This window comes from Martes martes (assembly GCF_963455335.1).
Source record: "Martes martes genome assembly, chromosome: 4".
NCBI lineage: Eukaryota > Metazoa > Chordata > Mammalia > Carnivora > Mustelidae > Martes > Martes martes.
In genome coordinates this window covers 88210137-88233008 of record NC_137891.1, presented here as the reverse complement: position 1 = coordinate 88233008, position 22872 = coordinate 88210137, and the positions used below count along the sequence as shown (strand labels likewise).

The 22872-nt window shown below is 38.1% G+C and overlaps 1 protein-coding gene across 3 annotated transcripts in view; it reads left to right on the top strand.

Annotated features, from left to right (window-relative positions):
* The first annotated feature begins 1018 nt into the window (after positions 1–1018).
* GPR89A (G protein-coupled receptor 89A) overlaps positions 1019–22872 on the top strand; it is a 60582-nt gene continuing 38728 nt past the window's right edge. For 2 of the 3 annotated variants that reach the window (XM_080802366.1, XM_080802365.1), the window contains exons 1-6: positions 1019–1253; positions 9587–9646; positions 10822–10925; positions 14955–15061; positions 15491–15592; positions 22287–22407. In XM_080802366.1, the coding sequence (XP_080658492.1) occupies positions 1212–1253; positions 9587–9646; positions 10822–10925; positions 14955–15061; positions 15491–15592; positions 22287–22407 (536 nt within the window). In that variant the 5' untranslated portion in view covers positions 1019–1211. Of the gene's footprint in view, positions 1701–9586; positions 9647–10821; positions 10926–14954; positions 15062–15490; positions 15593–22286; positions 22408–22872 lie in introns of all 3 variants that reach the window. The other variant, XM_080802367.1, reaches the window with a different exon arrangement.

Genomic DNA, 22872 nt, shown 5'->3' with positions numbered 1-22872 from the left:
AATGCCAGGTGCACTCAAGGCTGTGCTTCCAGGTATGGACTATAGCAGCTCCCACACTGGGTCATTGCCCTCATACGAAGCCACCTTCTAGTGCTATGAGACCACAGGCACTACAGGATTACCTAGAGCCCGAGGGCAAAAGGATAAGCCTCACAGCAATGCATTAAGCCTTCATGAAATGAGTATCAAATGGATGAAGTAGTGATTCAGTCCATATTTGAGCAACTCCAAGGGAGGGGGACTATTTCCTAAAATAATTCATCTTCAGACCTTTAAAGAATTATTCCTTGTTTTGAGTTAAATCTAGCTTTGTTTAATTTCCAGTCCTTTGTCTAACATATATTTCCAGGGCCATATCAATTCTACCCATTCTTTCACACAAAGATAGCTATCATGTTCCTATCATGTCTCCTTACTTCAGTTCCTTCCATCTGTTCTCATCTGGTGGCTCACTTCTGAGCATGCTCCAATACATCTCTGTGCCTCTGAAAGTGTGGTACAAAAAGTGCAGTACTCCAGGTGTGGGCTGATTGTTACCAAGTTCGATGAGATTATCACTCCTGTTACATATGGTGTGCTTTTTTTTTGTTATCACCTCAGAAATTTACTTGTTTATCTATATTTGCTAAAAATATCATCTGCCTCTCCACTCTTCCTTACCTGTAATTAATTAGTTGTTTGGGTAGACAAGTGTAAGAAACAATATTTAAAACACAATGCCTCAGTTATGGTCTATCCTGCTCATTATAATCATTAACTTCATCTTATTAACCATGACCACTACAAAATGGAATTACCACTTAAAATAAGATATTAGCTCAGGCCCCACCATCTTTGGCCTCATAAATAAAATGCTACCTTGCATTACATCAGCTTTGGGATTTTCAAACCACCTAATTGTATCCCGCCCCTTTTAGCCAGGACATCCATAATTGAGCCACGCCCCCAGAACTTCCGCTCCTTGGCCCCGCCCCCGGGGACTCTCCTCCCAAGAGCCTCGCGTCCGCCCCGCCCACTCTTAGCCCAGGGCGGGAAGCACTGGATAGAGGCGCGGATTGGCTGACTGGGGCGCAGCTTGATGGCGTCGGGCTGGCTAGCCGCGGTCCCCGCGGTGTCCCCCGGGCGAAGGCCGCCTTTGTGAAAGGGCCTGTAGCCCGAGCTTGCTGCGGTCACAGGGAGTGGAAAGTGGAGGCACGAGCCTTCCCTACACCATGAGTTTCCTGATTGACTCCAGCATCATGATTACCTCTCAGGTGAGCTACTGCCTCCCACCCTGGGACCCCTCAGCCACTCTTCTGTGAATTGTCTTCTCGGAGTTTCAGTGATGCTGGCTGGCCCAGAGTCTCGCTGTCCTCGTCCTGGGTCTGGACCTGCCTCTTCGGTTCCCAGAGCTCGGGGAGAGTGTGGGATTTGCTGAGTCCGATTTCCTCAGCCCTCATAGTGGGAGGGCGTCCTGCGGCCTTCCGCTCCCCCACCCACCCTGTATCTCCCCGCTCTCTCGTCCACTTTTGGAGAGAATCACACGGCCTCAGGGCTCAGCGCCGGGGCCGCGAGAAAGGAGCGGTCCCCAAAGCCCCTGAAGCTTCTGGCCTGCGCCTCTCACCCATGGATCCGGGAGGAGTGTGGTTCAGCGCGCGGAGTACGCAGCAGGCCAATGGGAGCTGGCTCCTGGGGACACGTGACACGTGGGGCCCTTGCTGGTTAGTTGTCAAATCCTGAATCCCCATTTGCAGGAATTTGCCGTGGTCAGCTCAGAAACCTTAAAAGTACTTAAGGTTTGGTTTGTGCACCAATACCTCATCCTTTAATACTCTTTCTGCTTCGGATCTTTTTCTTAACGCTCCCTTTTTTACCCATTGGGCACCTTCATTCATTAGCACAGTCAGCAGACTTTTATCGACCATTTTATAAAAACTCTGAGGGTACAAACCTAAATAAACACTAATTCCTTGTTCTGTACAAGCTATGTCTAGGAAGCCTCTTGCTTTTTTTAAAATTTAAATCCAATTAATTAACACATAGGTATTAGTTTCAGAGTTTAGTGATTCATCAGTAGCATATAACACCCAACTGCTTATCGAAGGTGCCCTCCTTAATGCTAATTACTCAGTTACCTCCCCTCCAGCAACCTTGTTTATTTCCTATAGTTAAGAGTCTCTTATGGTTTGTTTCCCTCTCTAATTTCGTCTTACTTTAGTTTTGCCTGCCCTTCCCCTATGATCCTCTGTTGTCTTTCTTAAATTCCACATATGAGTGAAATCATATGATAATTGTCCTTCTCCGAATGACTTATTTTGCTTAGCATAATACCCTCTAGTTCCATCCAGGTCATTGTAAATAGCAAGATTTCTTTTTTTTTGGTGGCTGAGTAATATTCATATATATATATATATATATATATATATATATATATATCTCATATCATATCTTCTTTACCCATTCATCTGTTGATGAATCTGGGCTCTTTCCGTAGTTTGGCTATTGCAGACATTGCTGCTATAAACAGTGGTTGCATGTGCCATTCCGATTACTATGTTTGTATCCTTTAGGTAATTACCTAGTGCCATTGCTGGACGATAGAGTGGAAGCCTCTTGCTTTTACCAGCTTTCATTCATTCAGCTACTCTGTTTTCTTCATAGCATTTATCGTAGCTCTGATATTTATGTATTTATTTTTTGAGGTCCTGTTTTGTCCAAGTCTTATCCCCCTGCCTTTAAGTACAAATACTAAACACAAGTATTGGCTGGCCAGCTGTTCATATTTGTAGAAGCTCACACTATCTAATTATTGATTTTTACCTCCTCATTTCCCCAATAGTTTAGAGTATATTTAGTGGCAAATGACAGAAACAGTTCCTTTTGAGGGTTTAAATGAAACTAAATCTTTGATCGAGTTTCCATAGTCCTTCATCCTAATGCTTCTGTCTTTGAAACAGAACACTGTCCATGGCTCTTGAAAAACTTTAAATACAACATTTTAGAAAATATGAAACAAGAAACATGCTAATAAGATAACTTTTAAAATTTAACATCCTTTATATAGTTTTCATAATTGTTTTTATTGGCTGCATAATATTCAAATTTATTAACACAAAAATATGGACACATAATTCTCTTATTTTTCTAACTTTTCTTAAGCTTTTCTAATTTTTCTAAGGCTAATTGCCCTTTGTGACAATTCAGGTTTCAGCCCTACTACTGACTTAGGAAAAATGACAATATTTCAGTTGCTTTTTTTTACTCAATTTTTAAAAAAGAATGTGGGTGAGGAAATTGGCATTATATTGTAGCATCTTAAAATTTTTAACACAGACATAAGAAGTTGAAGCAAGAAAGTGGCTTTCATATCTTTTTACATTATATAATACTTTAACTTTCACACATGAATTCACATGCAATATTAAATATTTAATGCTTTTTACAAGTGAGGAACTAAGACCCAAAGAATCATTTGTGTGGACTGTTCTCTGACCATATATTTATGTAGCTCCTTCATCATTGTTTTGATATCAGTAAAAATATAACTTTAGAGAGGTTTGTCTTGACTCCCTACCCCCATCACAGTAGCACCCATTCTAGCCACCTTCAATCCCATTTTCCTGTTTTATTTTCTTCTTAGCCTCTATCACTATTATTTGTGTCTGCTATTTGTAAACTTCATGAGGTCCAGGTTTTTCTTTCTTATTCTCTGCAGTATTCCCCAGTATCTAAATCAGCTGCTGATACATGGAAGCCTAGTAAATATTAAGTAAATAGAGATGTAGTTATGTTAGAAACCCCTCTTCCTCATTTTTCCTGTTTTATATGAACTGAAAGGTTTAGTTTAAATGAAGTCTGTGGGGCACCTGGCTGGCTCAGTCTGTAGAGTATGCATCTCTTGATCTCAGGGTCATGAGTTTGAGCCCCATGCTAGGCATGGAGCCACTTAAAGAAACAAAATTAACTAAATAAATATTTCAGACTTTATTTTATTTATTTTTCTTGAAATGGTCAGCTGTTTGTGCCATTCCCCTCATAATTTCTCGGAATCTTTATCACTGTCCTCAAAGCCCCCCTTTCCATCCTCATCTCTTAAAACTCTTAGCAGGTAACCTTGCCTCCTATTATATCAGTAAAAGTGAGGACAAAAGATATAATCTCCTTCTACGTCCCAGGTTTTAATCTAAGCCATTATGTATGTCTACAACCATCCCAGCTGCCTTCCTCCCATGTCAGAAAATAAAGTGCCCCTTACCCCTTCTTAAGGTCATCTTCTCCACCTGTGCCTTTGATCTTAGCGCAGCTTATTATAAAGTGCTTAAAAGCACAGGCTTTGAAATCAGCCATACAGACTTCAGATGTGATCCTGATTTTGACAATTACTATAAATGAATTAACTTCTATAAACCTCAGCTTTCTCTGAAGTGAGGATAATCACACATACTTCAGGTTTTTAGGATTTAATGAGATTACAGTGCTAAGTACTTAGAGTTCCTGGAATATAGTAAATGGTCAATAAAGGTTAGTTGCTGCTAATCATAGTAAATTATTAACACTGTCAACTAGCTTTCCTTGTAAACACCTTTGCCCCAAGTATTTTTGCCACATAACTAACTGGTCTTAAGGCAATTTTATGTAAAATATAAACTCACCAAAAATAAAATGGGACATTGATTTAAAAGGACATAATGAAATGTGAAAAATGAATAACAAAATTAAAAAGACTTTGTTGTGAAATACAAAATATTTGAATACATCCAAAATATGTAGTGTAGATTCCTTCTCACATGTGTTCACCTGCCCCTTACTCTACTACTTTCTTCCCCCAGGCCTATAAACTTTTTCTTTTCCCCACCTCCTTCTCTAGGCTACTATCTAATGTTTTCTCTTTTTCATATTTTTTAAACAATTTTTGTTTTGTTTTTTAGTTGAAGTATAGTTGATACACAAAGTTACATTAGTTTGAGGTGTACCAAATAGTACTTGGTCATCCACCAGTCTTCTGAGTTACCCTGTGCTCACCACTAGTGTAGCTACCATCTGTCACCATAAAATGCTATACTCTCTAGGTTGTATCTTTATCCCTGTAATGTTCACTCCATAACTGGAAGCCTGTATCTCCCACTCCCCTTCACCCATTCTGCCCATCCCCCCACTCCCTCCTCTTTGGCAACCATAAGTTCTCTGCATTTATGGGTCTGTTTCTGCTTTGTGTTTATTTGTTTTGTTTTTTAGATTCCACATATAAATGAAACCACATGTTATTTGTCTTTCTCATCTGACTTAATTTAACTTAGCATAATACCCTCTAGGTCCATCTATGTTCTTCAAATGTCAAGATCTCATCCTTTTTTATGGCTGTATAATATTCCTGTGTGTGTGTGTGTGTGTGTGTGTGTGTGTGTGCGCGCGCGCACGCACATATGCACACAAACACCATATCTTTCTCATACTCATATGGATCCTTGGGTTACTTCTATACCTTGGCTTTTGCAAATATGCTGCAGTAAACACAAGGGTGCATATATCTTTGCCAATTAGTGTTTTGTTTTTAATTTTTTGAGGAACCTCGATACTGTTTTCCACAGTAGCTACACCAGTTTGCATTCCCACCAGCATTGTGCAAGGGTTCCTTTTCCTCCACATCTTTGCCATCACTTGTTATTTCTTGTCTTTTTAATAGTAGCCATTCTTATAAGGTGGTGGTATCTCATTGTGATTTTAATTTGCATTTCCCTGGTGATTAGTGATCTTGAGCATCTTCATGTGTCTGTTGGCCATCTGTATGTCTTCTTTGGAAAAATGTTCGTTCAGGTCTTCTGCCCATTTTCAATTGGAATTTTTGTCTTTTGGTTGTTGAGTTGAATAAATTCTTTGTATATTTTGGATATTAGCAATTGGATATATCATTTGCAAATATCTGCTCCCATTAGGTAGGTTGTCTTTTTCCTTTGCTTGCAAAAGCTTTTTTTGGTATGGTCCCAGTAGTTTTTGTTTTGTTTTGTTTTTAAGATTTTATTTATTTATTTTTAGAGAGAGAGGAAGCGAGAGTAAGGAGAGGGGCAGAGGGAGAGAGAAAGAATCTCAGGCCGACTCCATGCTGAGCACAGAGCCCAACACAGGGCTTGATCCTATGACCCTGAGATTGTGACCTAAGCGGAAACCAAGATTCGGATACTCAACCAACTGGACCACCCAGGTGCCCCCCAATTGTTTACTTTTGCTTTTGTTTCCCTTGCCTGAAGAGACCTATCTAGATAAATGTTGCTAAGGCCAATGTCAAAGAGATTACTGCCTGTATTTTCTTCTAGGGGTTTTATAGTCTCAGGTCTCCAATTTAAGTCTTCAATCCATTTTGAGCTAATTTTTGTGTAGGGTGTAAGAAAGTGATCCAGTTTCATTCTTTTGCATATAGCTGTCCAGTTTTCCCAGTACCATTTATTGAAGAGACTGGCTTTTCCCCACTGTATATCCTTGCCTCCTGCGTCATAGATTAATTGACCATGTAAACTAGAGTTTATTTCTGGAATATCTCTTCTGTTCCATTGTTCTATGTGTGTACTTTTGTATCAGTACCATACTGTTTAGATTACTTTAGCTCTGTAGTGTATCTTGAAAACTGGGATTGTGATACCTCTAGCTTTGTTCATCTTTCTCAAGATTGCTTTGGCTATTCAGGGTCTTTTGTGATTCCATACAGATTTTAGTATTTTTCTTGTTTTGTGAAAAGTGCTGTTGTTATTTCTCAGTCTTGGCTCTCCCTAGGTTAATTTGTGTTTATTGTCTCTGTTGCCTTACCCTTTCACCGTCAGCCCACCTGCAGTCTGCTTCCTGCCTCCATTTCAGTATTCACTGGTTTCCATAAGGTTAGCATTGACTTCCAAGTTACCAAATCCTTTGAACAATTTTCAGTCCTGGTTTTATTGCCCCTCTGCTTCAATTAACACTCTTTCAGACTATTTCCTTGGTTTCAGGATACCACCCTCTTCTGGGTCTATTCTCTGTCCACTCTTTCTCTGTCTCCTTCCTGCTCTGTTCTTCCCATTCCTACCCTCCACTGTTTTCTTGTCATATTGCTTTTCTCACTGTACATACCATTCCTGGGTGATCTCACGTACTTCGTACTTTGGTGGTTTCAACTCTAAGGTGTATCTGAGCTCTGCCTTCATAATCTCTTTTATGTTGACCTGGATGGCCCTTAGGCACTTAGCACATCTTAAATTGAACTCCTCTCTTAATCTCCCAGCCTAGTTCCCAGAACTTTTCTTTATCCAAAATTCTTTGTATAAATTGGGTGACCTCACTCTTCATCATGTATTCCAGACTAGTCAAGCTTGACTCCTCCCTGCTGATTTAACCTAAGTATGTAATCTATTGTCTCCTCTCCAGCCACCAGTGTCTTAGTTCAGACCTTTAGCATCTATCATCTGGACAGCCACGGTAACCTCCTGTACGGTTTCTCTTTCTGCAGTGTTGTTTCTTTCAAATGCATCTTCTACATGCCACCATAGTCCATATAGAACAAATCTGGCTGTGTCTTTTCCCTACTAAAATATGACTCATCACCTACAGACTACAAGCTCCTTAGAGTGGTCTTCAGTCCTCTGAGTTGGTCTCCTGCTCCTCCTCTCTAAGCCTCATTTTAACCACTTCCTTCTCAAAATTTTAGCTTCCAGCAGCACCAAACCATGTGTTGTATATACCCATGTATATTCCCAGTATACTCCCAGGTAGATGTCATGCAGTTTCTTAGTTCTGTGCTTATACTCATGTTTCTTTCCTACCTGCAAAGAAAGCCAGGTTTTTCTAACCCCATCCCTTATCTTTTACCTGCCTACTGCTCTTTCATCCATGAAGAGAGTAGTTCTTTACTATTTTAGGGGTGGTGGAAAACTTTGAATGTGTGATAAATACCTTAGAGCCTCTCTCTAGAAAAATACATATAATCCCCAAATTTGCACAAGATACAAGCTTCATGTGCAATTAAAACCTCCTTCAACCAAGGTATTCTCCAGAAAATGCATCCTATCTCTCTACATACCTGTTTGATCTCCCTTTTCCCGTATTTTACATTATGTATATATTTCTACCATTGTATGCCCCTTGTGACATTATAATTATTTAGTGTCTTCACCATTACACTTCAAGTTCCTTGAGGGTGGTGACTATCTTACTCATCTTTGTATCCCCAGCAGTTAGCACAGCACATAAAAGTTATCAACAAAAAATTGAGGTTGACTCTTCCTTAAGAACAAACCATCTTTCACCTTGGACCATTTACCTATTCAGCAAACATTAATGGAAAGCTTACCATATGCCAGGCATTGTGCAGGATGCTAAGAATACAGATTAATATTCAAACACGCTTGTTCTCGCAGAGCTAACATCTAAGAAAGTGTGTTTAAATTAGACATTACAAAACTGTGTGGCAAATGCTTTGGAAATACAAGTTCGAATAGGATTATATAAAAAGAGCAACACATCTTTGAGAGGTCAAAGGCGGCCTTCCAGAGGTAGTAATAATTAAGTTAAGACTTGTAGGGACTGGAGAGAAGTTCCTGTCAAAGGACAATGTCCATAGAAGTCTTTATAGGAAAGAAAGAGTATTGTGTCTAAAGAACCATAGGCAGTTCCGTGTGGCTGAAAATACAAATTTGGTGGACATGAGGGACACAACAAGAGGCTGGAAGAGTCTTCTAAACCATGCTCAAGAGTTTATGCTTCCTCCTAAAGTTCATGGGAGGCATTAAAGAATTTTATTCTTTATGTTCCTAACAGAAGAAAAGAGGAGTTATGGGGCACCTAGTTGGCAAAGTTGATAGACCATCTGACTCTTGATCTCCAGGTGGTGAGTTCGAGCCTTTCAAAGGGTGTAGAGATGACTTTAAAAACAAGACAAAACTGTTTAAAACAAAAAAGAGAAAAAGAGGAGCTGTGTCAGAGTGTGTGCGTGTGTGTATACAGAGAAGGTTCTGCTCACCAGTAAAAAAAAAACAAAACAAAACAAAAAACAGCTTTTAGAACACTGAACAGTGCTGTCATGTGCCTATCATCTGATGCCAGCTTGAACCAAAACTGACAAAGTGGGATCCTGCAATCTCTTGGCTTTACATTGTTGGGGAATCCATTTTGTGGTGAAGCTAAGAAAGCTCCATGAAAGAAAATACATTAAAAAATCAGTTTTTCTACCACTTTCCTCTTTCCTTTTTTTTTTTTTATTTTAACTCCTTTCCCATAAAGTTTTGTTTTTCTAAATATTTGCAAACAGGGATATAATATAAGAGGCAAGTTTCACTGGCTCCTTTTTTGTTTTTTAGCTTCCTAGCTAAAATGATGATCATAAATTGCAGGAAAAAAATATACTTCTATTTTTGCCTAACATAAACAATGTTCTAAAACATGGATAATTTCAAAAATTGACAAGCATTTTAACACCTTCTCCCAGTGCTGTGAACTTTAATAAATAGATCTTATGTAAGTGAATCTTGTCTTTAATCTTTGGAATAAGTTAATTGTCTGGTTAACAGAACTTTTATCTTAAAATAATCTGTGTTGGACATTTCTCAAAAGATTATGTATATTGACATTTGATCTCCTTCTCCTCCAGATACTTTTCTTTGGATTTGGGTGGCTTTTCTTCATGCGCCAACTGTTTAAGGACTACGAGGTAAGAAGAGATCATTTTGGTTATACTGCTACTGTATGAATCTAGATTGTTTTAAAATGGGCAAGAGTGGGGTGGCTCAGTCCATTAAGCATCCGACTCTTGGTGTCGGCTGAGGTCGTGATGTTAGGGTCAGGAAATCAAGCCCCCTGTTGGGCTCTGTACTTAGCATGGAGGCGGCTTGAGATTCTGTTTCTCCCTCTCTCCTCTTGTGCAAGTGTGCTCTCTCTGAAATAAATCTTTAAAAATAAAAATAAAATGGACAAGAAAAATGCCTCTGTTCAAGAAAGGTCATGTTCACTTCCAAGATAGGAAGTTTTAGCCAAATGAGTACTATATAATTCTTAAATTGGAGACTATGATTAGTTGACTTAAAAAATAAATAAATAAATAATAAAGGCAGGCTCTGTGTAACCCAGGAGCAAAACTGACATGCCTTAGTAATATCAGTATAAAAAACAACAGCAGACAGTTATTTTTTTGAGGAGAATTTAATTTACAGTGTCTTATAAATGTTCCCATTCTTTGGGTACCTGACCTTCAGTGTTAATAACCTTAGTCATCCTAAATTAATACCAAAATCTTAAGGCTGATCTGGTTCTTAAGCCAGAAGTTCATAGAAACACCAGCCTAGACTGGACATTTCCTAATTAATCCTTATTTAGTGATAAGCTCAATGGTTGTGGACTACTTTTAGGTCGTTTCTAGAATGTTCACCATTAAACCTTTCCAAGGAGTTTGGTTTGTGGTCTGAAAGAGCCTAGGATTCTAGAGAGTCTGCTCTGCTCAATACTTCAAGGCCTCCCAGGGGAGGTTCCAGAACTGGTCCAAGGTCTGAAGAGTGTTGAAGAAACCCTTTTAGCACTAACCTGTGTGTGTGTGTGTGATCTTTTTTAAGTCAGTGCGCATCAGGAATTCTAAGTGCTGCTTCTCACCCTGTCACTTCAGGCTGTGCTTTAAATTCTCCATCCACAAGAGGATGATGGTAATAATGCCCCATGATTTAGAAATACTACCTACTTCCATCTATTTCTTTAGCTCTAAGCAAGTTGCTATTATAGCCCTGTTTCCAATGACTTGAGAATTTTTTCATTAAAGTTTTCTGACTTGTGACCAGATTATTAATTCAATATTTCACACAAGGAAATGACTTGTATTCTCTATTTGACTTTTAATAGGTTCGTCAGTATGTGGTACAGGTGATCTTCTCTGTGACTTTCGCATTCTCTTGTACCATGTTTGAGCTCATCATCTTTGAAATCTTAAAAGTATTGAACAGCAGGTGAGTGAGTACTAATCAGCCCTTCTCATGGAGAGAACTGTGTGAGGAGGTGGAAGACTTACCTGAATTCCATAGCTGAAAAAATCCACCGTGTGGTTAGTTTAGTCTCAGTCACTGTAAAAATCATAGCAAGTAAGGGTCCCAATCACCTAGTAACTGGTTTGACACCAATTGTGAAATAAGAGGAAAAAAAAAAAAGTCTGACCTTTAGCTCTAATGAGAGCTAATTGAGAGGCCTAATTGAGAACGAAGCTGTGAGAACCTAGGTCCCAGGCTACATGCCTAGAAGTTTTATTCTTCTCAGGCTGCTCTTTGAATCCTGCTAACGGCCCTTCGTATTGTGCTAATGACAAAAATCTCTACCTGAAAAGAGCAGAATTGCTCAGAGTTAGTTATGAATGGGCTTCTCTGAAGTCTGAACTCCAGCTCTCACTTAAGTTACCTTTGTTGATTTCACAGGTGTGGTCGAGTCTGATTGAACTTAATCATTAAAGCATTTTTTAAAAGCAACTCCTATTCCCCTCCAAATAACAGGCCTGTTGTTTATTAGACAGCCTGTCCAAAATATTTCTTGCTTGTTAACTGCAAGCTTGAGTTCTTTTAGACCATTGTTTGTGTGTAGAGTACATCAGCTATTCTATGTTGACTTTTGTAATTTTTTATCCCTGTGTGGAAAAATCTTTTTTAATAAAGTGGCACTTGACTCTGTAATCAGGAATCTGTGCTGAGCTAAGCTGTATAACTTGTTCCAGACTCCTGATACTTGAGACTTACAGAGAGATGGTGTTCTCAGATTCCTTTGAGAATCAGAGTTGATAATTAATGTTTCTTGATAAATCAAGAATTTGTAGTATGATAAAACAAGAATGTATCCTGACGCTTACTTTAACTAGTTCTTGAATAATCCAAACCTTTTTTGGATCCTATGACTATCAAGAATAGACAAGTGTTCTTTTACTTACTAATTACAAATTATTAATCACAACCAGGAACTTCCACTGCTCTCTACCCAGAGGTCAACAAGTCATTCCATAAAGGGCCAGATAATAAACATTTTAGGCTTTGTAGATTATACGGTTTCCATCACAATTACTCAGCTGTGCTGTTGTAGAGTGAAAGCCAGCCATAGGCGATGTATAAACAAATGGGTGTGGCTATGTTCCAATAAAATGTCACTTGTAAAAGCAAGTGTCTAAATGAATGAATGAATGAATGAATGAATGCAGGTGTCTGGCAAGCCATAGTTTGCCATCCTCTAAGTATGAAAAGAAAAGAGTATGCCTCAAATATTCTACAACCAAAATTGTTTTTGGTAGATGATGTCCCCGCCTTTTAACTCCTTTATAATTAATCCATAGAGTAAGACACATCGCTCTGTTACTTTGGTATTTATTTCTTAAATAGTTAACCTTAAAGAATATAGGAAGTTGCATTACTAAAATCTGGTTGTTCTTTGGGTGCTTTTTGGGGGGTTGGGTTTGTATAGACTGAGACACATTCAGTTACACCTATTTCTTTTATACTAACACTTGGCCCTACTATGTAACAGAAGTATGGGCCTTGATCATGTGTTATTTTGGTTCACTGACTTCACTCAGAATAGTTCTCAAAGAAGAATCTTGGTCCTAACAAAGAGTTAGGACACCTCTGAGCAGAAATGCTGTGGCCTCCTACTTAGATATATAATCTTGTTAGGATCCTTAATTTTCTCAAGAGAATGTCATTTACTTTCAGCTTAAAAAAAAAAAAAGTTAAAATACGTGTTCATTTTTAATTGGCAATATGGGTCACACTTGTCATTTCAAACCCACCGCCTCCCAATATCTTTTAGAAATTTAGCTGAAATACTAAGTACAGTTGCCTAGAAAATGTGTAGCTTATTTGTTTCTCTAGATGCTCTAAAGTGGGTTAATCCAGAGAAATAAAAAGCTGTCAATAGATCTAGACTAAATGGTATTGGCTTTCTATAGCGCAGCTTTTAATGAATAGCTCTTTGTTTTACGATGCCTTCCACCTGTATTGGAGGGAAACGGTAAAAAACCACCCTCTGAAACTTATTTTGATGTTTCCCTTGAAAGGATGTTGTTGAAGACCTTGTTAATTGCCTTCACATTTCTTCTTTAGGAAATCTTTGGAGTAATTTCATTATGGTCTTGGTAATACTTCAGTAGTAGTAAATCAGTAATAATTATACTTCCTTGAAGCAGTTGGTTTCCTATAACACTGTCATTTACTTAACTGATCAAATTTTCTATTTCACATCAACCATTAGAAACTTCAAGCTAAATTTTTGATCCATTGATATCATGTTTCTAGAGCTCTGTGGTGTGCATTTTCATAATAGTCATCAGCCCTGGCCTTCTTTTATACCTATCTTTTCCCTTCTTTTTCCTTTCTTTTCCTACTTTCTTACAGTTTATTTCATTATCCTATATTTTATATATCTTCATAAGCCACTTAACCACTTAACTTTTTGAAACAAGGCCCAAGTGTAAGTTTAAAATTAGCAGTACAAAAGACACAATCAAGAAAGTGAACAGATTCCCCAAGAATGGGAAAACATTTTTGTAAATTACTTACCTGATAAGAGACGTCTATCTAGTATATGTGAAGAACTCTTACTAGTTCAACAGTAAAAAGACAACACATTGAAAAACGGGTAAAGGATCTAACTAGGCATTCCTCCAAATAAGATACACGTATGCCAATAAGCATATGAAAAGATGCTCAGCATCATCAGTCATTTGCAGGGAAATGGCAATCAAAATCATGATGAGATACCACTTGACACCCATGTAGATGGCTGTAATCAAAGACAGTAACAAGTGTGAGCAAGGCAGTGCAGAATTTGGAATCTTCCTATACTACTGGGGAGAATGTAAACTGGTGCAGCCACTGGGAAATAGCGGCAGTCCTCAAAAAATTAAATATTTATCATATGACCAAGCACTTCCACTCCTGGGTACATACCTAAAGAGAAATGAAACATGTCCACACAAAAGTTCATACCCAAGTGTTCATAGCATCGCTGTTTATAATAGCTTAAAAGTGAAACAGTCCAAATGTCCGGCAACTAATGAGTGGATAAACAAAATGTGGCATATATACAATTGAATGAATATTATTTAGCTATAAATAAGAATGAAGTACCTTGAAAACATTACGCTAAGTGGAAGAAGCCAGACATAAGATGACATATAGGCAAATCCATAGAGACAGAAAGTAGATTGGGGGTTTCCAAGGGCTGGGGCAGTGAGGAGAAAAGGAAGCGAATGGGAACAGTTTCACTATGGAGTGATGAAAAATGTCCTAAAATGTATTGTGAAGATACGAAAAATGTATTGTGAAGATACGAAAACCATTGAATTGTACGCCTTAAATGGGTGGATTCTATCTCAATAAAATTGTTAAAAAAAGTCCACGGTCAGGGGTTGGACAAAATTGGTGAAGGGGAGTGGGAGATAATGGCTTCTAGTTATGGAATGCATAAGTCATGGGAATAAAAGCCATAGCATCAAAAATAAAAGTCCTAAAAATATTTTAATCAATTCACAAAATACAGTTCATAAGCATTAATAAAAGTAGTCATGCAGATCAAATGTTTATATTGAAGATGCAAAAGAAATATTTAAGTCTTTATAGCACATTACTATTTATAGCGATTACTATTGACAGTTATTTTCTTTTAATTATGAGACTCCCAGTGATAAATGAAACAATAGTCATTTTCTACCAGTAGTAGTATATGTTGATATGTTATTATACACTGCTTATGAATATAACTAGAGCATTTCCATTCTCATTTAAATAAGTAAAATTCTTAGAAAGTTACGGTGTTCATATATACTTTTCAGGACTCTATAATATATTCTTTAACCTCTATAAAGAAGCAGACAGTAACAGCCTACTTGACTAATTGGATGGGATATATTCAGTATTGAGTTCAGAGTAAGAAATCTTTAAGACTAAAGAGAATGAAAGTTGCTGCCTTCTTCCCCTCCTAGTGATATTCTTTAATATTTATTTCAGTTCCCGTTATTTTCACTGGAAAATGAACCTGTGTGTAATCCTTCTGATCCTGGTTTTCATGGTGCCTTTTTACATTGGCTATTTTATTGTGAGCAACATCCGACTATGTGAGTATTTGTAAACATGAGTATTTTACCCTCTCGTGTCAGCACATAGATTGAGATGAGGATTTGTGGGTATTGAGGCTGTGGAGAGCTTCATTTCTACGTTACTTTCAGTAGCGACTGTTGTTTAGGGATGCCTCACATGCAGCACCTTAAGAAGTTTGGCACAAAATCAATGTTGACTGATTAGACAATTTGTGCTGCTACAGCTGTATTTCTATTTCCACTATAGTATCTCCCTTAACCCACATCTTAATTTCAGCCAAATTCCTCTTACAGTGATTAGGATGCTTTCTCTAAAAACTTTTATTCCATCACTCATTTGTCAAGTGAACAAGCCAGCGAAATATTAGTATGATTCCATATCTGTAAGTAGAGCAAGCTCTTTAACATAGATCTGTTTTACCTTACTGTCCTTCTCCTCTTTCCTAGTACATAAACAGCGTCTGCTCTTCTCCTGTCTCCTGTGGCTGACCTTCATGTACTTCTTCTGGAAACTGGGAGATCCATTTCCCATTCTCAGCCCAAAACATGGTGAGTATATATGTGGTGGGGAGAAGGAAATAATTGCTTATCATTTCCTAATTTTAAAAAACAACTATTTTTAAACTTCTGATTGTGAGAAGTATAGCAAATTATTTCTCTAAAAACAGTATGGTTTGTTTTATTTATTTATTTATTTATTTATTTATTTTAACAGTGTGATTTTAAACTGAATTTCCCTTCATCCTAGGAAATATCAAATACTGGCTTTGGAAACTACTTCTATGATTTTAGAGCAGGAGTTTTTGACCTTCAGTTAGTGAATGAACTTCAAGAGAGTAAGGGGTGGGGAAAGTTGTCTTTATATTTAAAATTCCTGTTATTATATGTAGAATTATCAGGAAATATTTGTATGTATATTTGGAGCTGAAGTATCCACAAGCTTTTATTAGATTCCCAAAGGGGTCAGTGACCCAAAAGATAAATGACCACTGCTCAAGTAATGATAAATATTGTCTTTAGGGAGTATATGTATTTTAGGAAAGAGCAGTGACATAAAACATTCAAAATTAGTGGATAAAGAAAAGCTTTCTAGGTATCAGTGTCTCTCCTTACACAATAAAGTTCATTTTAAATAGAAGAGCAGGAGCACCTGGCTGGCTCAGTTGGTAGAGCATGCAACTCTTGATCTTGGGGTCATGAGTTCGAGCCCCTTGTTGGGTGTAGAGATTATGTAAATAAAACTTAACGAAATTTTCTTTTCTTTTTTTTTTTTTAAGATTTTATTTATTTATTTGACAGAGAGAGACCACAAGTAGGCAGAGAGGTAGGCAGAGAGAGGGAGAGGGGAGCAGGCTCCCTGCTGAGCAGAGAGTCCGATGTGGGAGTCGATCCCAGGACCCTGAGATCATGACCTGAGCCAAAGGCAGCGGCTTAACCCACTGAGCCACCCAGGTGCCAAAAACTTAACGAAATTTTCAAATACAAGAGCAGATCATAGAGCCCTAATTTCTGTGCTAAAAACCATGAACAATAATCTGTCATCTAATAGTCCTTCCAGAACTACTTCAGAAATATATACATGAATATAGGTATAGATCTATATGCCACCTGTAATGAATATATTGGCACTTTGATACTGGAGGTTTAAAAAAAATACACATTTGTTCATTTCACTGTCCCGCTATGTCAGGATTCTTATAACAGAAAACAGAATCTACTCTAACAAATTTAAAGCAGAAAGTGATTTATTTCAGGGTATGAGGGAGTTAATAGAATTTTTAGGAAAGCAAGATGTCAAACTTAAATGCTGCATAGTGAAGATTAACATTCAACCATACCACAATAGTCACTGAAGAAAACCCCACTGAAGTTGTCACTACCACTGGGGACCTGTGATATCAGGGATCAGACAGTAGGACTGCCGTAGTCCCAAGTGCTGTCCACACTCCCATGCTACTCACTTCTGCCTCTGAGGTCTCACATGGGCATGTGAATTTGATACGACCTAGGTACATTCAGAACCTTAGTTTCAAGGAAATCTGGGAAAGAATATTTGGCTTTCCAGATTCTGTAATACAAGAAGACATGCCTGAAAGGCATTGGAATGAATGTTGAGTAAACCAGTGTCTAGAACCTACCATGAACCCATCTGTGTCTACTCCTTGCCTGTAGCAGGGATCTGGAGGAAAGAGGTTATAAGATTGTGCTGCAGGAGGATCAGAGAAAATGCACAGTTTTAAAAAACATATACAGGGGTGCCTGGGTGGCTTTCAGTCAGTTAAGTGTCTGCCTTCAGCTCAGGTCATGATGTCAGTGTCCTGGGATCAAGTTTTAGAGCTATTCTCAGTCAGGACATTCCTTCACCTTTTGTTTTTCTAGAAAATACCTATTCTTGCAATATTCAACTCTTGTCCATTCTAGATTTTTCTGGCCATCATGAAGATACAAATTGCTCCCACCTCAGTGTACTTACATCACCTATAACAATTATAATTACTTGTTACCTTTTCTGACTTTCTCATCAACTCACAAGCCCCCTGAGGACCCTGGGGTCAAAAACTACATCTTACTTATCTTTCTATCCCCAGTGTCTAGAGTGGAACCTAGCACATAAATGTTTAATGCATGTTTATTGAATCAGTGAATAAAAAAAGCAATCTTAGTCTCTCCAAGGTACTAGATGAGTTTAAGAATGTAACACTCTGGATAGAATTTTAGGATTTGGTAATATGATTAGCATGCACATGTCCATATAGGGAAAGATTTGAAGTACAGAGGCCCTGACAATATAGCTCTCCTATAAACTATTTCAAGTAAGCCCAAGAGAGAGAAATTTGTGATATCAGAAATGAGGGACAAGAATTATAAAAGGACCCCAAGGCTGCTTCCAATAATAGCACAAGCTAACATGCAGCCCAAAGACAAGACTCTGGTGTCTGTCTCCAGCTTTCTTCTTGTGAGCAGTCAGTTCGCATGACCAGTATAGCCAGACTGTGCCTGAGGGGAGATGAAGACCATCACATCTTTGGTATCTTCATCTTTTTTTCAAAATTCTGTAGACATATCCTAAAGAAGACACTAGCGGGAAGAGCTAGGGAAATAGTTTCTGTTTTAGTTTTCCTTTTTGCTCCAGGAAATAAGCATTTTGGTTTTATGTCCAGTGTCTTATTCATTTGACTAAAAGAAGTAAGTAGGAACAGTTTAGGCAATGGATAAGAAGCAGCCAGGCTTATCATGCCATCTTAGAGCTTTTCTAGGACTATCCCAACAACCAGTATGATTTATTACTGTAGAGACCACAAAAAGACTGCAGGACCCCATCCTTACCTATAATGAAAAGATGTCTGTGGAAGTACTCCTTGTGCAGTGCCCGAACCGAGGAAGATGAGAAGGCATTCCATACTGGGAAGGAGTAAAGGAGGCTAAGAAGGTTTATGAAGTGCACAAAAATAAATAAATAAATAATAAATAAAAAGTGTATGAAGCTAGAAAGAATCTGTGTGAGCAAATGGCAACAGTGAGATGGTTTTCCGCATGCCACTTCATCCACCTGACTTTCCATTTATTAGCTAGAAAACAAGTAACAATTGACCTTAACTTTATAGAAATGCTAAGATTACGTAGATGGTATCTTTAAAGTACTTTAGACCAGGAAAAGATATTTAATAAAGGAACACCACCTTAAAGAGAATAAAAGTAGAGGGGGCATTTTTCTAGTTTTTTATATTCAATAACCTACATTAATCCCTTGATTTTTTTTTTTGTTACTGGATAATTTTATATCTACAGTCAATAAACATTTGCTGAACACCTTCCATGTGCCAGGCAGTAAGAAAATCAAAGAGCAGTAAGACATGATTCCTTCCTATAAAGAGGATGTAAAGAGGTATGTGGGAAGTAGAATCAACAGAATTTGGATAAGGATTTAGTCATTCGTATAACATTCCACAAATATTTTTTGAATACCTAGTTTTATTTTAAGTGCTGGAGATACAACCATGAATGAAACAAACTTGGTTTCTGCCCTCCTGAAACTTACCCTCTGGCAGGGAGGACTGAACAGTAAATATATAAACAAATAATTGCCAGTTGTGATTATTATCAAGGAGCAAACAGGTTACTGTGGTAAACAACAATGTAGATAAGGATGTCAAATTAGATGCGAGTGGTTAGAGTCAGCCTTTATGAGGAAGTATTTAAGCTGAGATTTAAAGGACAAGACCAAAGCTAGACCCAGCAAGAAGGCACAAGAGACATCATGTAAAGCCCTGAGGTTAAAATAAAATAAAATAAAAAGACTGGTACATTCAAAGGGGAGCAAGAGGCAGAATGGAGACTAGTGGCATAGACTTCTCTATTTTGGTGACTAGATAGTTGATGTCATTTTCTAGAATAGGTAGTGCAGAAGAAGGAAGATAATTAATACTTGGCATATGTTGAATTTGAGTTGCCTATGCACATCCAAGTGATATTCAGCAGGCAGTTGGATACAGAAGTTGGCAACTTAGGAGGAAGGTATGGATTTATTAGTCCTTATGGAAATAACTCCAGGAATCGAAAAAAATAGGCACTATCAGCTAAACGCCATTGGACAAACCTGGGAAAATAGCCAAGATCACCCATGGAAAATATATAGAGTGAAATGAGACAAGATCGGGCCCATTCTGAGCAGAGAAGACCCAAGAAAATAACTAGAGAAGTTAAAGGGATAACTGAGAGAAATGGTATAAAAGCCAAGAAAGAAAAATAATTTTAAATAACAATGATTCAGTTGCCTGGCTAGCTCAGTTAGTAGAGCATGAGATTAAACAACAATGATTCATGTCATGAAAGATCGAATAAAGCATGGATTGGAAAATGTCATTGAATTTTACAACCAGAAGAAAATTCATAACCATATTATAGTAATGGTGAAGAGCATAGGTTGTAGAGCTACACTGCTTATTTTTGAATCCTAACTCTGCCACTAGCTGTGTGGCCTTGACTAAGTTACTTACCCTCTCAGTGCTTCTGTTTCCTCATCTATAAAGTGAGGTTTTCCATAATACCTGCCTCATAGGGCTGTCATGAGGAGTAAATGAGTTAATACTGCTTCAAACAGTTCCTGGTACATAACAGGCATTGATGAATGTTGCTCTACTATTGCCGTTATGATTATTAGTGAAAGCAATTTTCTTCAGGTAGGAGAATAGAATGGAAGCCGAATGGCAGCCAGTTGAAGAATAAATGGAGGTGAAGAAGAGGTGATAGTAAGTGTGAGTTCCTTTCAAAAAGTTTGGCTTTTATAGGGGAAATAGACGATTGGTGACTAGAGATAAACTCAAGGCTAAGGACAGACTTTCTTAAGAAGGAGACTTGAAACTGAAGGAAAAGAACCAGCCAGGAAGGAAATATTGAAGATGGAGAGGACAGGTGATGGAACAAGATTCTGGAGGCAGTAGAAAGGAAATAAGATCAAAGCACAGGTAGAGAAGTCTTAGCTTTGCACACTGTCTTGTTTTAGGGGGACAAGCTGGGAGGATGATTGCAGATGTGAATATAGTAGAAGGAAGTATATATCTAATAACTGCTATAATAGGGGCATTAGCTACTGAGAACAAGGACTGGGAAAATGAATTCAAGATTTTCTGCTGGATGGGAGTGGTACGACACCTGGTGGCTCAGGCGGATACATGTCTGACTCTTGGTTTCAGCTCAGGTCATGAGCTCAGTGAGATCTTGTGAGATCAAGTCCAGTATCAGGCTCTGCACTCAGTGGGGAGTCTGCTTGAGGTTCTGTCTCCCCCTCCCCCTCTACCTCTACCCCTCCCCACCATGTGCTTGTGCACGCTCTCTCTCTCTCTCTAAAATAAAATTTTTAAATTTAATTAATTTATTTATTTGAGAGAGAGAGAGAACAGAGGGAGAAGGAGAAAAGACTCCCCTCTGAGCAGGGAACCGACATGGGGCTGGATCCAGTATTCTGAGATCACGACCTGAGCTGTAGGCAGATGCTTAACTAACTGAGTCACTAAGGCACCCCTAAGATAATTTTTTTTTTTTTTTAAAGATTTAGTCTGCTGAGGGAATTGGGAAGAAATGGCTGACCAAGGGCAGGAGAAGAATTCCTCAGTAGTGTCGTAAGCTCTGTTAAGACTAGAGACCATAAATCTGTAATGGCACCAATATCACAATGCACTCTAGCTGTTTTAGCGGCTCAGTCATAGGCACAGGGAAGACAGAGTGTTAGATTGATCCAAGATAGGGAGTTTTCAGGATCAGCGCTAAAGAAAGACAGTCAGGACAGTGTCCTAATGAGAGAAGTTGAAACAAGCAAGCTTGGAGCTTAGACTCTGTGAAGAAGGAAATGTAAGGTAGGAAAAAGCAGAAGGTTATAGAGACCAGAGGTCACAAAGAGCTCTAAAATGGTGTAGTGGAAGCACAGGAGCAGGAGGACCAGAATATTGGAATTTCAGTTTCAAAGCCAACAAAATTCCTGAATGGCAGCTCTGGTGTTAGGCCAGAGTGAATAATGCTCAAGTGGATTCCATCCTTGAAATAGGAAGGGAAAACAAAACTAGTTTTGTTCTGTGATTCCAAGCTTCCTGGCTTATTCTTCAGCATTGCTTTCTCTCATTTATCCCAAAAATCCATGGCATTTATTTTAACTACTAATTATCGGCATTCTCTAATAATCAGAAAAAACTGATAATTAGAGTACAACTGATAATCTAAAACTCACGTATCTACCTTTAAGATACTCATTTATAAATTCAGCTCATCTGTGAGATACCTTATGTGTTTATGGACAAAAATGAATAAGACATAAGCTTATAAGACTTAAGAGCTTATTATGACCTAAGGGGGAAGTGTATATCTTGATGGTAAGTATAGTGGAAAGTGTTACCTGGTATTTCTACTTTTTCAGCAGATTTACTTTCCTAACATTTTGCCAAAGCTTTTACTACTAAAAGCACTTTGCTAGAGTTCACACTACCTTAAGTCAAAAAGTATTATCTGCAAATATTATTTTAGTATTACCATATCCCAGCAATAGAGATGATTCTGGAAGCATATGGGATAGGAGGAAAATCCATAGACTTTTATATATTTATTATGGAAGATCTACATATTGATAATTGAATTTTTAAATTTAATATTGATAATTAAAATTTTGCTTATTTAAGTTGTATGTAATGGTTGAGGTTTTCTGTCATTTTTCCCCTTGCAATGCTATTTTATCTTTATCACTTTGATGTTTTAGGGATTTTGTCCATAGAACAGCTCATCAGCCGGGTAGGTGTGATTGGTGTGACTCTCATGGCTCTTCTTTCTGGATTTGGTGCTGTCAACTGCCCATACACATACATGTCCTATTTCCTCAGGTAAAAAGAACTTTGTCTCTTTTTTTTTCCTATTACTTCATGAATACATATGTCCTAGCATGCCATCATCATTAATACTTAAATATGAGATCTGTGACACGGCTTTTTTAATTCTTTCCCTCTGTCCTTAAAGGCATTGTCCTAGGAATCTCTCCAAAAAATAATCTTGTCACTTATATTATTTGCCCTTTGTCCTACATTCACTTATTTTTAAAATGGTTATTTTGGGGCACCTGAATAACTCAGTTGGTTGAGTGTCCTCCTCTTAATTTCGGCTCAGGTCATGATCTTGGGGTTGTGAGACTGAGATTGAGCCCCACATTGGGCTCTGCACTCAGCAGAGAGTCTGCTTGAGATCCTCCCTCTCCCTCTCCTTTTTCCCCCACTCATAGGCACTCATTCACTCTCTCTCTCTCTAAAATAAATAAATCTTTTTAAAGATGGTGATTTCAGTCAGATTCTCTT